Source organism: Podarcis bocagei (genome assembly GCF_964188305.1).
Source record: "Podarcis bocagei genome assembly, chromosome: 10".
Classification (NCBI taxonomy): Eukaryota; Metazoa; Chordata; class Lepidosauria; order Squamata; family Lacertidae; genus Podarcis; species Podarcis bocagei.
The window spans coordinates 1,899,422-1,913,102 of record NC_138135.1 but is presented as its reverse complement, the minus strand read 5'-3'; the positions used below and the strand labels follow the sequence as shown (position 1 = coordinate 1,913,102).

The window sequence follows — 13,681 nt, the reverse complement described above, 5'->3', positions numbered from 1 at the left end:
ATCTGTCAAAAGCACACTTAAGGCAGAGGAGTCTGTGCAGCCGGGGAGAGAGGCTGCCTTTGAAAGCCTGCCGGCTCGATTTTCCGGAGGAAATTGTGGTCTGTGTTCCGCGTTTGTGGGAGAGCAGAGAGCTCTCTGCGGCTGCTTCTCGCTCAGCCTCCCTTTGAGGGGCAACGCTGCTCTTTCACAGCTTAACAAGATTCCCTCTCCAGCTTTCATCTGCGCTCACCCAGCCCCATTCTTTCATGTGGGTCTTGCGTGAGAGAGTCACCTGTGCTGGCCCCTTCGCCCCCCCCCCAAATGCCAGAGCTGCTGCCGGACTTTTCAAGCCCCGAAGGCAGCTGGGTGGGTGAGGGTGGACTGGCTGGATCGCCTTGGGATCCCGCGGGGAGGGAATTGCGGATCCCAAACTTTGCCCCGGGCTCCGATCCTTGATCTTCGGCTAGCCTGCCCTGGACCCCAACGGAGGCTCTGGCTTTGCAAAGGCCAGGGGGGAAACAGCTGGGCGGCGTTTGCAAATGCCCCTGGAAATAGGCGTAAAATTGTGTTCCTGGGCAGCTTCCAACATATATAAAAACACAATAAAACACCAAACATTAAAAAGCTTCCTGAGACAGGGCTGCCTTCAGATGATATATCCAGTAGTACCTTGGTTCTTGAATTTAATCAGTTCCGGGAGTCTGTTTGACTCCCAAAACTGTTTGAAGACCAAGACGAGGCTTCCGATTGGCTGCAGGAGCTTCCAGCACTCAATCGGAAGCCGTGGAAGCCACGTTGGACATTCAGTTTCTGGAAAACCTTTGCAAACCGGAACACTTACTTCCGGGTTTGCGGCGTTCGGTAGCCTATTTGTCTGACAACTAAGCCTTTTGGGAACCAAGTACCACTGTAATTGCTCATCTCCTTGACATCTGACAGGCGAGCGTTCCACAGGGCAGGCGCCACCACCCAGAAGGCCCTCTACCTGGTTCCCTGCAACCTCGCTTCTTGCAGGGAGGGAACCACCAGAAGGCCCTCGGAGCTGGACCTCAGTGTCCAGGCTGAACGATGGGGGTGGAGGCGCTCCTTTAGGGATGCAGGGCTGAGGCCGTCAGCACCAACACTTTGGATTGGGTTAAAACGGAAAGAAAGAGGCTTCTGACTAAACACGATGAAGGACAGTGAGAGCTGTTTGGCAGTGGAGCGGACTTCTTCTGAGTGTGATGGACTCTCCTTCCTGGGAGCTTTTTCAGCAGAGCTCGGGGGCTTTCGTGGAGATTCCTGCATTGCCCCTTTGGGGTCTTTTCCAATTCTACGGTTCTAGGATCCCCTTTCATGGGCTGGTGAGGAAGGTTTGGAGACCCCCAGAGACTCCCATCCGTGGCTGCAGCCTCTCTGCTTCCCTCCACTAGGACCTGCCCCCCCCCAGCCCCCTAATGGCTTGTGGGGCTGCAGAGGCCTTGGATACGCTATGCATGATGGTTTTGCCATTAATCTTGGCACCTTGGGGCCGGGCGCTTGCTGCCCTTCGACCACGGCAAATGATGGAGCCAACCATTGCATGTACATTCGATATGCTGGTTGTGGAAAGAGTCCCTCGGGGGGGGGTGCATTTGTGTCTCCTTCCCCCTGCTCTGCTCTCTCTCTGACTGCCACCCCCAACCTCAGCCGCGAAAGGGCAGATCAGCCGATTGGTGGGTGGTGCAAGGGGGGCTTCCGAGGGAGGGGTGGGCACAGCTGTTTGCAGAGAGCTGTTTGCAGAGAGCGTCCTGCCCCCGTGTGCCCTTCAAGGTTGGTGCCAGATCACAGAGCCAGGGCATCGCAGAGTGGCAAGGGACCCCCAGGAGCCCCCTGACGCTCCTCAAGATGGGAGTGGCAGGACGCCTCTTCGGTGCTGAGCATGGAAGGCCTTTCTGGGTCCCTCGCCACCCTGATGCCCGTGGTTCCCGGGGCATGGGAGCCATGCAGTGTTTCAGCGGCTCCTCCCATCCTGTTCTGGCAGTGGCAAGCCAGAGGGCAGAGTGGCCATCATGGGAATGGAAGGGGGCAGAGACCAGGGTCCCCTTGCCCTCTGCGTCTCGAAGGGGCAGCTCTGCCTCTGCTCTCTCTTGGTGCCAGAGGGAGCTGGCCGCGTCCTGGGCAGAGGGGAGCAGAGGGAAGGTGCCAGTCTCTGCTAAGGGATTTGCAGCCCCAGCTGCACATTGGGCAGACCTCCCCTCCAAGCGCTGCCCTTCTTTTGCTGAGATGCGGGGAGGAGTCAGGCGCATCTGCGGGAGGAAGGAAGGTGGGAACATCCAAAGTCTGCCCTGTTTGAGCACAGGATCCCTCTTTCCTCCTGGCGCTTCCGGAAACTGAGGAATCAATTGAGATCCAGCAGGAGCCTTTGCTGCACTCTTTCCGGTGGCTGATGAAAACGTTTAGACTAGCCTACCCAGTTGCTTAGGGACGCGGGTGGCGCTGTGGTCTAAACCACAGAGCCCAGGACTTGCTGATCAGAAGGTCGGAGGTTCGAATCCCCGCAAAGGGGTGAGCTCCCGTTGCTCGGTCCCTGCTCCTGCCAACCTAGCAGTTCAAAAGCACGTCAAAGCGCAAGTAGATAAATAGGTACCACTCCGGCGGGAAGGTAAACGGCGTTTCCGTGCGCTGCTCTGGTTCGCCAGAAGCGGCTTAGTCATGCTGGCCACATGACCCAGAAGCTGTACGCCGGCTCCCTCGGCCAATAAAGCGAGATGAGCGCCGCAACCCCAGAGTCAGCCACAATTGGACCTAATGGTCAGGGGTCCCTTTACCTTTACCTTTACCCAATTGCTTAGAAAGTATTGTAAGTCTCTTTTAGTATTATAACGTTGGTCTGTTTTAAAGTAGGCTTGCGATTCCACCCCCCTCAGTTTTACGGTTTTATCTTTTTGTAAAACCCTTTGAGGGTTTTCTAAAACAATCGAGCAATGTGTAAATTTTATGAAATAAATGAAAACCAGCATTCAGAAATATAGTTTCTGCTGTTTGTGGAGGGCAGAGCAGAGTCGCCGCCCTCCTCCAGGACTCTGTCCAGTCCTCTTTTAAAGCCATCCCAGTCATCATTGCCTCCTGTGGGAGGGAGTTCCATGGGTTAACGATGTGCTGCGTGAGGAAGGCAGGAAGGGAAGCCTGCAAGTGTCAGGGTCCTGCCTTGGCTGTGCTCCTTGCCTCCCCCCCACCCCAGGCAGCCGCTCCAGACCCCCCCCCTTCTTTGCTGCTCCTCTTCTGCAAATCGCTTCCTCTTAGATGCCTCGCTTGGCTGGCATCTGGCAAAGATGCGTCTCCCTCTGGGGAAGAGCCTGCCAGATGCTGAATGGCAGCACCCAGGGACAGAGCCCCCTTGGAGCAGCGGGGCAGAGGGAGGCGGGGCCAGGGCGGGGCCAGAGGCAGAAAGGGGCGGGGCCACGAGACCCATTTTTGCCTCTGGGCAGCAGGAGTGTTCCTGCAGAGCTTCATGCAAGCCTCTTTGCCTGAAAGCAAGAGGTCGTATGAGGACGGGATGCAGGCCAGGGCGGGGGGTGCGAGGGGAGAATCCTGAGGGCCAAGCAGACCCCCCCCCGAGGGTTGGACCCCCCCCCCCCGGGTGGCATTTGAGCTCAGTTTTGCACAGAGCAGACCCACTGAAATTAATGGACATGGCTAGCTTAGGGGGCTGGGCTAGATCAGGCTTCCTCAGCCTCGGCTTTCCCGATGTTTTGGGACTACAACTCCCATCATCCCTAGCTAACAGGGCCAGTGGTCAGGGATGATGGGAATCATAGTCCCAAAACATCTGGGAGGCTGAGTTTGGGGGTGCCTGGGCTCGGTGATCCTCAGAGGTCCCTTCCAGCTCCACCATTCTGTGATTCCTGGAATAGGTCTTCTCTTGAGTAAAACTGGGTGGCATTCCTCCCTGTGAGATTAGAAAGCAGGGAGAAGCGCCTTCTCCTCTCCTCACCCTCTTCCGTGCCCTGGTACCCGCAGGCAGTGCTCTTTGCAGCCCCCAAACGGGGTCTGCTCCTGGGCTGTGGCTGAGATGGGCTTGCTTGGAGGTGCCCCTACCCCTAGGGCACCGGGCTCACCCTTCCTGGGCAGGCAGGTTGCCCTGCACCTGGTAATTGGACGCAGGAGGCTCCTCTGCCTCCCTGGCGCTTGTGCCTGGCTGGCCTTGGCGCAGCGTAGCCCCTTTCGCGGGCGCACAGCCCCTGGTGGCTCCCCTGGCTGGCATGGCTTCTGTGGAGAGCTGGCTGCCTGCCAGGGATGTGCCTCGCTGCTTCCGGGCACTGCCTGTGGGGCTCAGATGCTGAATGGGGATCCCTTGCCAGCATGCGCTGCCTCGCCCCCCCCCCCGACTGCCCTTCTCCCCCCTCTTCCCCTCCAAGCTTTGGCTCTGAGCGTCAGCACAAACACCAACTGACAACCTCGCCTGACGAAGGCGAGAGGTGCCAAGCTTCAGCGGGTGGCACCTGAGTGGAGACTCAGCGCTCCTTGCCCTTGTGCAAACAGGGCACGGGCAGCTTTTTCTCCTGGGGAGAAGCCCCGAGCCCCTCTGGCCTCCTCCCAGCTCCCCACAAGCTTTGGGTGGGGCAGCAGGAGGCAAGGAGAGAGGGGGCGCAGCTTCCCAAAGAGGAGCAGCCTTGGGGGCACTTCCTTTCCTCTCTGGGAGGCTGCTGCGTGCAGCTACCTTGTGGGGGGAGGGCACCCCGTTCACGTCCTTGGAGCCGCTCGTGATTCTTCCGCGCCGGGTGGGAGGCAGCTGCCAGGGAAGGTGGGCTCTGCGTGCCGCGGGTGCCCGGCAACTGCCTGCCTGAAATAGGAGGTGCGGCAGCGGTGGCTTATTCCTGGCTGCCTGGCATTTCGCGTTGTGCCTCTGCAGCTGCCGCTTCGCTTGGCAGCCGATTCCTCCTTTGCAGATCTTCCCCGCTCTTCTCCCCCATCTCTGCCCAGCCTATTTCTGGCTCGTCGCTTGCCCGCCCACCCCCCTGAGGCGGCGGCAGCGGCAGCTCCAGACCGGCCGTGAGGGCCTCCTTCATGCACTGGGATGTGGCGGGCGCTGGACTCGTGCCAGTCACAGCGGAGGCAGAGAGGCTCCCGGCAGAGGAGCTGGAGGGTTGAAGCCCTTGCCGGGGCTGTGAGAGTTTGGCAGCTGAGCCCACAGTGCCAAGCCCTGCCTGCGCCTCCGAGGAAGGGTGCCCACGTCTCTGGGAGCCCCGCAAGCCTGATGCCTGGCCGCTGGCTTCAAACGCACTGGAGCAGTTGGCATTCTTCGCTTTGAAGCCATCCCCACGTGGAGGGAAATAAATCGCCTTGCTCCACATGCGCCTGCTTGGCCGCTGCGCTTGGCAGGACTGGCACTGCCAGCTAATCCCCGTTCAGTGTAGGAAATCCATCTTTCTTTTTTTCCTTCTTTTTATATAAATTTTTATTAGTTTTTTTTAACATGCCATTTTCAACAGTAATTCAACATATTTTTATATCTTATTCAATTTTTTTGACTTCCATCAGTCCTGTCTGAAAATTTTCCAATCTAATCTCTTAGTATACATTTCTTATTTTCCTTGGTACATTTTAAACTCATAACCAATATCTTTGTTCTTTATCTACTTTGTAGCACTTCATACATTCCTCCTTACAAAACTTATTGTAGTCCTACTAGCGTAATTTGTTGGTTACAATTGCTTTTCAAATAGTTCAAAGGAAATCCGTCTGTCAGCCTGGCAAGTGCCTGCCCTGTGGAACTCCCTGCCTCTTGATATGAGGCATTCCTGACCCAGATGCATGCAAAGTTGATGGGAGTTTAAACCTGTTTCAGTCTTGTAACTTTCCCCGTGCTTGGTTGTAATTTTTTTCATAGTAATTTTATTGCTTTATCGTTTTGTAAACTGCTTTGTGTTTGTTTTTAAAATAATAATCACACAGTGTATAAATTTTAGGGGGGGGGGAATACATAAATTAAAATGAGCAGGTGAGGATTTTTCTGCACCCCACCTCCCAAGGGGGAAACAGCAGCAAAAAATGAGGGAATCCCCGTGACCCCCCCTGCTTCCCCCCTCCCTGTCCTGCATGCAGGGGATGACGGGGTGGGTGGGCTCTGCAGAGTGAACAGAAATCCTGGGGTCTTTCATCCACAGGCCTCTTCCCCCCCCCTTGGGGTCCCCCTGCTTCTAGGAGAATGGGGACACGGATGAAAGGAAGTCCTTCTTCGTGCAGCTCATAGTTAAACTACGGAACTCCCTCCCACAGCAGGCAGGGATGGAAGCAGAGGCTGATAGACCTTTAAAATACATCACTTGAGTTCCTTTGAAAGTTCCCCTCTTCCCTCAGATAGAAAAACATTATGCATTTGGCAAGTTTTTTTTAAAAAAAGTTTACTTACAAATTCACCAAAAGTCAGATTCATGTGTTATTCCATTCAGCATTTAGAAAAAATTGCAGAGGCAGTAAGACTTGGCTTAGTTTGATCCCGACTTTTTTAAAAAAGAGGTAATTTAATTATTGTTTGATTTTATACCAATGTTACGTATTTGATGTTAGCCGCCCTGAGCCCAGTCTCGGCCGGGGAGGGCAGGATACAAATAAAAGATGATGATGATGATGATGATGATGATGATGATGATTTCAACGTGGTGAAAGTTCCTAAATCGTTGGTATAGGAGCTCAAGAATGGCTACAGAGCCCAGAGCCCCTCCATAAGCTCAGCACCCCAAGGCCCACCTCGCAGGGAGGGAGGGGGTGGCAAGGCCTGGTCTCTGCAGGGTGAATCAGTTGGCATGGTAGAGATTGGGTTCGGGTCGAGGGCTTTTCTCCCGCTCCAGAGGGGAGATCCTGTCCCAGTGGGTCCAAATTGTAAAGACTAAACATTAGGAAGAACAGTGAAATGGCTGTCCTTCAAAGAAGGCGGACTCTGTTTCGTCAGAGGTTTTAAATCAGAGGTGGGGTGTCCGCCTGTCATGGATTCTTGATCTGTCATTCCTGCGTTGCTACAGGTTGGGATAGATGGCTGCTGGGTGTCCCCTCCAATTCTGTGATTCCAGCTCCCGCCACTCACACCTTTTCCTCCTCTTTCTCTTGCAGCAACATCGCCGAAGCCTTGGTCAGCAAGGGTCTGGCCTCCGTCATCCGCTACCGACAGGACGATGACCAGCGGTCCTCGCACTACGACGAGCTGCTGGCGGCCGAGGCTCGGTAAGTGGGGGGGGGGCAGGAGAGAAGGGGGCCGAGGAGCGATGGGGGGAGCAGCAAGGCAGTGCCTGGAAAGGGCTGGGGGGGCCAGAGAGAGGGCGAATCCCCTTTCGGTGCCCTTTCAGGACTGCTGGGCAATGGGGCTATGCTCACTGGACTTCTTCCGTGGTGGGGGGTGGGGGGAGATGGGACAAGGAATGTGGAGGGAGGGGCAGCCCCGCCTGGCCCGGGTGTCAGGGGGTCTTCCGCCCGCTTCCCAGGGTGGCAGGGAGCCCCTTTGGGCTCTGATCCATGCCCAGGCGGCTGCTAGCTGCTGGCGAGGGGCCCCACCTCCCTGCTGCCCAGGGACAGGCTGTTCTGGCCACCAGCTGTGCTGCAGGTCCCTTGGAGGCCTGAGGGCGAATTCTGCCACTCTTGGGAGGCCGAGGAGCAAAGGTCCCCTTTGCAGAGGCTCCCCCACGTTGCTCCGTGGGGCAGGCCAGCTGGGGAGGCTGGCGGCTGTGCCAGAGGAGGCCCCGAGCCGTGGGGCTAGCTTGGTTGGGGTGTGGGCGTGTGGTGCAGCCCAGCGCCAGGAAATCTGTTCCGCTGCATGAGCATTTATTTTTATGCCACCTGTTGGCCGCTCAGTCTCTTCTTAGCATGGCGAAGAGGAGACTGAGAGGAGATCGGATTAGCTATCTTCCAGTATCTCAAAGGCTGCCCCATGAAAGAGGAAACAAGCTTGTTCCCATGGCTTCATGGGAAAGGGGATTCTAGCAGTCTCCCTCGGAAGGGGGTTAGGCATTGAGATTCCTGCATTGAAGGGGGTCAGGCTGGATGACCCCCAGGGTCCCTTCCAGCTCTACAATCCTTGGATCCTATGATTCTGTAATACAAGGCAATGAAAATCCTCTGCCGGGGGCCTCTGCTGCTATCCTGAGCCCCCCTCTGCCTGCCAGCTCCTGGGAGCTGTTGGCCAAGAATGGCGGGTGTCCATAGAGGGGGCCTCCTTGAACCAAGCACTCCTTGCTGGCTGCTCATGGCGCATGGGCACAGAAGGAGAGAGGCTGCAGGATCAGGCCAGTGGCTAGTTATGGAAGAAACCCACAAGCAGGACTTGAACTCAACAGCCCTCTTCTGTCCCATGGGGCAGGAGGATCAACTGGCTGCAACTGTGGAGGGCAGAGCAGAGCCCTCTCCTGTGGGGCAGCAGGAGAAGGACCCCTTGGCTTTTCCTGGGAGAGGGCTGGGTAGGTGGGTGGCATCGCAGGCTGGACTAGGGGTGAGTCCACTCACCAGCCTGGCAAGGTTTCTCGGTTGTAGCTGCTGTGTCTTGCTTTGGGGGGGGCAAGATTGAACCCTCCGTAGCCCCTTGCCCGCCTCTGCCGGAGAGCCCCTTCTTGCAGCCAGCAGCATGGCAAGTCCTTGTCAAGTGACGCAGAGGGGGCCGTGAATCTCTCCACGCCTCCCCCCCCCCAGCCCTTATTAAGAGTCTGTCGGCCACCAATTAGCCGAGCCTTTTCGTTGACAGCTGGGCTGAAAACTTGCAAGCCTGCAGCAGAGAAGCGGGCGCCTCAGCCGAGCTCGGAAAAGAGCAAAGGCGGCAAAGCGGCACGGCTGGCGCCGGGGAGCGGGTGGGACCGCGAAGCCAATTACCAGGCCGGCACCACGCAGCGTGGGTCCAGCCCTGACGGATGTTCCTCCCGCAGGGGGAGGGGAGGGGAGCAGGAGAGAGTGGAGCCCCCTTGCCAGCCAGCCAGCTGCGAGGGGTGGGAGGAGGAGCCCAGCTGCTGAGCAGCCAGGGCGGGGCCAGGCGAGGGGCAGGATGAGGCCCCCTTGGCTCCTCTGTGGGCCAGGCTGCCAGCCTGATGCAGGAAGGCAAAAGCACTTGCTCAGCGTTTTGGAGTTTGGCCTTCCTGTGGCCAGAGCGGCGTTGGGCCTCCTGGTGCCAACGTGATGCCCCTCTAGTCCAGCCTCCTATTCTCCCAGTGGGCAGCCATCTTCCCATTATGGCAAGGGTGCTCAAATTTGATGAAGTGAACATGTGTAAGGGCCGACCAAGGTGGTTGAGCTTTTTTTAGGATTTAAGTTTTTTTGGATTAGAGCTTTTTTTAGGATTTTGCCCAGAACAATACTGCCACAAGGGCCAGATTAAATAATAATGATAATAATGATGATGGTGGTAATAATAATAATATATTATTTTTGCCCCGCCCATTTGGCTGGGTTTCCCTAGCCGCTCTGGGTGGCTTCCAACAAAATATTAAAATACAATAGTCCGTCAAACAGTAAAAGCTTCCCTAAACAGGACTATCTTCAGATGTCTTCTAAAAGTTTGGTAGTTGTTTATTTCCTTGACATCTGGTGGGAAGGCGCTCCACAGGGAGGGCGCCACTACCGAGAAGGCACTCAGCCCTGGGTCCCTGTAACTTGGCTTCTCGCAGTGAGGGAACCGCCAGAAGGCCCTCGGAGCTGGACCTCAGTGTCCGGGCAGAACGATGGAGGTGGAGACGCTCCTTCAGGTATACTGGACCGAGGACGTTTAGGGCTTTCAAGGTCAGCACCAACCCTTTGAATTGTGCTCGGAAACATACGGATTAGACCTCTGAAATGGACTTTGGACACGCCTGCATTATGGGAAACCTGCAAGCATCATCTGAGCCCAAGAGCCGGTCTCCCGAATCCTGAGAGCTTCGCCTTGCGCCTGAGCGTAGCGGATGAGCAAGTTTTTGGACCTCAGTCAGAGAGTGCGAAGAGCGCAGGGGTCTCGGGCAACCGGGAAGGTCGGTGCAAGGTTTGCCCTGGTCGCTCAGCCGCCCGCTCTCTGCGCCCCACCCCAGGGCTCTGTCCTGCTGCCCCCACAGACCTCGTGCGCCTTCCCTTCCTCCTGGCAGAGGAAGACGGCCACAGAACAAAGCAGCCCGGGATGCGAGCGATGCGATTGGCACGAAAGCTGCCCAAATGAGCTCAGCGTTGGCTGCGGCCGGCCTCTGCTGGGCTTCCGGGCTGAGGAGGGAGCAGGCTGCTCCTGTGCATGCAGGCTTCTTCCATCGGGGCTCCTGGCTGGCCGCTGCGAGAAGAGGGCCCCTCGGGCCTCATCCTGCTGCAGCTGGACGCCCTTAACTGTCACCTTGCCTCTCTCCCCCTTCCCTCTTGAGATGACGTCCTCTGCTGCCCCTTCTTAAGTTCGTTTTCTTGTCCAGTATTCCAAAAGACGGGGAGGCCGGCCAGCATGAGTGCCCTCCCTCCCCAAACCCAGCATTGTGCCGGCTGGCTTCCTGCAAGCAGCCGGCTGCCGGTGCCCCATTTAACCGCAGCCGGATTCAGCAGGCCGGCCGGCCAGCCCTTCGCAACAGAGCAGCCTGCTCAATGACTCCTCCACAAAGGCCCGGCGGGGTCCCTGGCGCTCCCGCCGGAGTGTTTTGTGCGCCTCGGCTCGGCTGAACAAACGGCAGGCCCCGGCACGGGAGCAGCCATTGAGCGGGCCCAGCGGGAGCCGAGGGAGAGCCGGGCTCGGAGAATTGTGGGGCTGGAAGGGGGCACGGGGGTCATCTAGTCCAGCCCCCTGCAAGGCTGGAATCGGAGCGGAAGAATCCCTTGACAGAAGTCCGCTTGACCTTTGCCGAAGGAGGCCATAGAATCTTGGGTTTGTATGCTTTGAAGGGACCCCCAAAGGTCATCCAGCCCAACCCCCCAATGCAGGAATCACAGCGGAATAATTCGCGAGAGGGTGGCATCTGTGCTCTGCTTAAAGCCCTCCAACGAAGGAGAGTCATTCGCCCTGCAAGGGAGTCCTTTTGTCAAAACAGCTCTTCCCACCGGAACGGTCTTCCTTTTGGAGGACCCCAAGGTGCAGCAGAGAGCAAGGAGGACGGAGGGGATTGTGTGTGTGTGTCTGTTTCTGGGGGGGGGGCAGGAGGGGGGCCCTGCTCGTCTCAGAGCCTGATGGCGCCTTTCAGATTGCAAGCAGGCAGGCGGCGGCGGCAGCAGCTCCTCTGCTTCAGGGAGGCTTGATAGGAAGAGGGAAATGCAATTAACAGGAAAAGGTTAGCAGCTGGCCATGATTGTGGAGAAGCTGTGGGAGGAACAGCCTGCCTGCAAATTGGAAATCCCTCTGCTCTCTCTCTCCCCCCCCCCATTAGATTCCTGAGATGATGCTCCTGCAAGAGAGGGGAGAGCTCTCTTAGGAGAAGTGGGGAGTCCTTGTGGGGCAGGGGAGCTGCAGGCGGAAGGTGCAGCAAGGCGGGGAGGGGGGCAGAAGTTTCTCTCTCTGCCTCGTCACACCAGGACTCGTGGACGTCCCAGGAAGCCAAACGTGGGGCCGTTTGGGGCAGGTCGAAGGAGGTGCAGAGTTAAACCGCAGAGGCAGGGACGGCCACCAACTGGGGTGGCTACAGAAGAGGAGGAGGCAAATTCACAGAGGAGGAGAGGTCTCTGGGAGCCACTAGACATCCTGGGTCCTAAGGAAGTCAGATCATCCGCCACCAGGGCCAGGGCCTTCTCAGTGATGGCTCCAACCTGGTGGAACGCTCTGTTCCAGGAGACCAGGGCCCTGCAGGATTTAACCTCCTTCTGCAGGGCCTGTAAGACAGAGCTATTCCGCCTGGCCTTTAATTTGAATTCAGCCTGATCTTTTATTCCCCTTCCTTCCTTCCCCCTCCCCTTTTTATGAAGATTCCCCGCTCTGGGATCCCACAGCTAATTCTCCCCTGGTCTCCTTGCTGGCCCAAATAGGACTAACTTAGCCAACTAGCCCTGGGGATCATCTAATGTTTATTGGATGGATTTCCCCCCTAAACTGTTTTTTTATTTTATTGTTATTCACGTTTCATATTTTATGCTGGTTTTTTTGTAGCATCAATTAAGTGTTTTAAATTTGTTGTTAGCCGCCCTGAGCGTGGCTTTCCTGAACCGGGAAGGGTGGGGTATAAATAAAAACTTATTCTTATTATTATTTATTATAGTCAGGGTTGCTGTGCTCTGCCCCCCCCCGGTCATTTTCTGGAAACCACAGGAGGAGAGGGGGGAGAGGGCTGATCCTGCTTGCTGGTCTTGCAGAGGCAATTGCTGAGAGCGGGACGCTGGACTGACTGGGCCCCTGAATGCAGGAATCTGAGCCAAAGCATCCCTGAGAGGTGGCCATCCGACTGCTGCTTAAAAAACTCCAAGGAATGTTTTTCAAAACCCTCCTGGCAGTGGGTGAGGGGTTGGGCTCTGATGCCCAGAGTTGGGGTGGTCTTTTGCCAGGGCTGGGGCGCCCCATGTTCCTGCAAAGTTGCAGGAGACGACACATCATTTTAGAGAGAAACCCGGTTTCCCTGAGAACAGAACTGCTCATGGCATGTTTTTCATTTCAGTCTTTTGTGCCATTAAGGGCAGGAGGAATTCCTGGCTGCTTTTGAGTCTCCCTGCTCTGGGCACGGAGGGAGAAGCCCTTTGAGGGCGATCCAGGCTTCTGGGCCCAGGGCTGCTTCTCGGGGTCGACAAGCCCCTCAGAAGCAGAAGGGGGCTCCTCCTGGCCTGCCCCTCCGCCTCCTTTGACCATCTGATTGCTTCCCCCCAAAAAAACAGGGCGATAAAGAACGGGAAAGGACTGCACAGCAAGAAGGAGGTCCCGATCCACCGGGTGGCCGACATCTCTGGGGTAAGGAAGGCAGAGAAGCAGATCCCAGCAGTGTCCTTGCCTGCTTGTTGTTGTTGTTTAAAAAAGAAGGGCAATGTGTAGAATTGTAGAGCTGGAAGGGACTACGAAGGCCATCTAGTCCAACCCCCTGCAATGCGGGAATCTTTTTGCCCATGACCCCGAGATTGAGAGTCTCTTGCTCTCCTGACTGAGCTCCCGCTTAGAAACTCTGCCTGAGTAGAGAGGAGGGAGAGGCCTAGGTTTTCCGCTGGGATCTCCAGAGTCCCGTTCTCAGCCCTCCAGGTGAAAGCTTTGGAAAGGCGCTTGGTCTTGGCCTGGAAGCGGGCGTCTGCCTGCCTGCCTGCCTCCCTCCCTTCCCAGGCCGGCAGCTTCCAAGGAGCTTCGTGGATGCAGCTTGGCCAAAGGCAAGGCTGAGGGTCGCCTTTGGGAGGGGTTTGTTCTCGTTCTCTCTCTCCCCTTCTCACCACGTGCCCAGCGCCTGTCTCCAGAATCTCCCGAGGGGTCAGGCCGTTTCCCATTCCCCCCTCCAAGCAAAGACCCCCAAAGTGAAACTCAGCAGCCCTGCTTGCTTGGTTCTGAAAGAGAAATGGAAAGGGTGGTGTGTGTGTCTGTGTGTGTGTGTGTGTGTAGAGCAGGGGTCAGCAAACTTTTTCAGCAGGGGGCCGGTCCACCGTCCCTCAGACCTTGTGGGGGGCCGGACTTTATTTTGGGAGGAAAAAAGAATGAATTCCTCTGCCCCACAAATAACCCAGAGATGCTTTTTAAATAAAGGGACACATTTTACTCATGTAAAAACACGCTGATTCCCGGACTGTCCACAGGCCAGATTTAGAAGGCGATTGGGCCACATTCGGCCCCCGGGCTTTAGGTTGCCTACCCGTGGTGGGGAGAGAGAGAGAA

The 13,681-nt window shown here is 56.6% G+C and overlaps 1 protein-coding gene across 1 annotated transcript in view; it reads left to right on the top strand.

Moving 5' to 3' along the window:
• The window catches only part of SND1 (staphylococcal nuclease and tudor domain containing 1), a 229,299-nt gene that overhangs the window by 113,727 nt on the left and 101,891 nt on the right, over window positions 1-13,681 (top strand). The window contains exons 13-14 of the mRNA XM_081209915.1: window positions 7,051-7,161; window positions 12,709-12,781. Of these exons, the coding sequence (XP_081066041.1) occupies window positions 7,051-7,161; window positions 12,709-12,781 (184 nt within the window). The remainder of the gene's footprint in view (window positions 1-7,050; window positions 7,162-12,708; window positions 12,782-13,681) is intronic.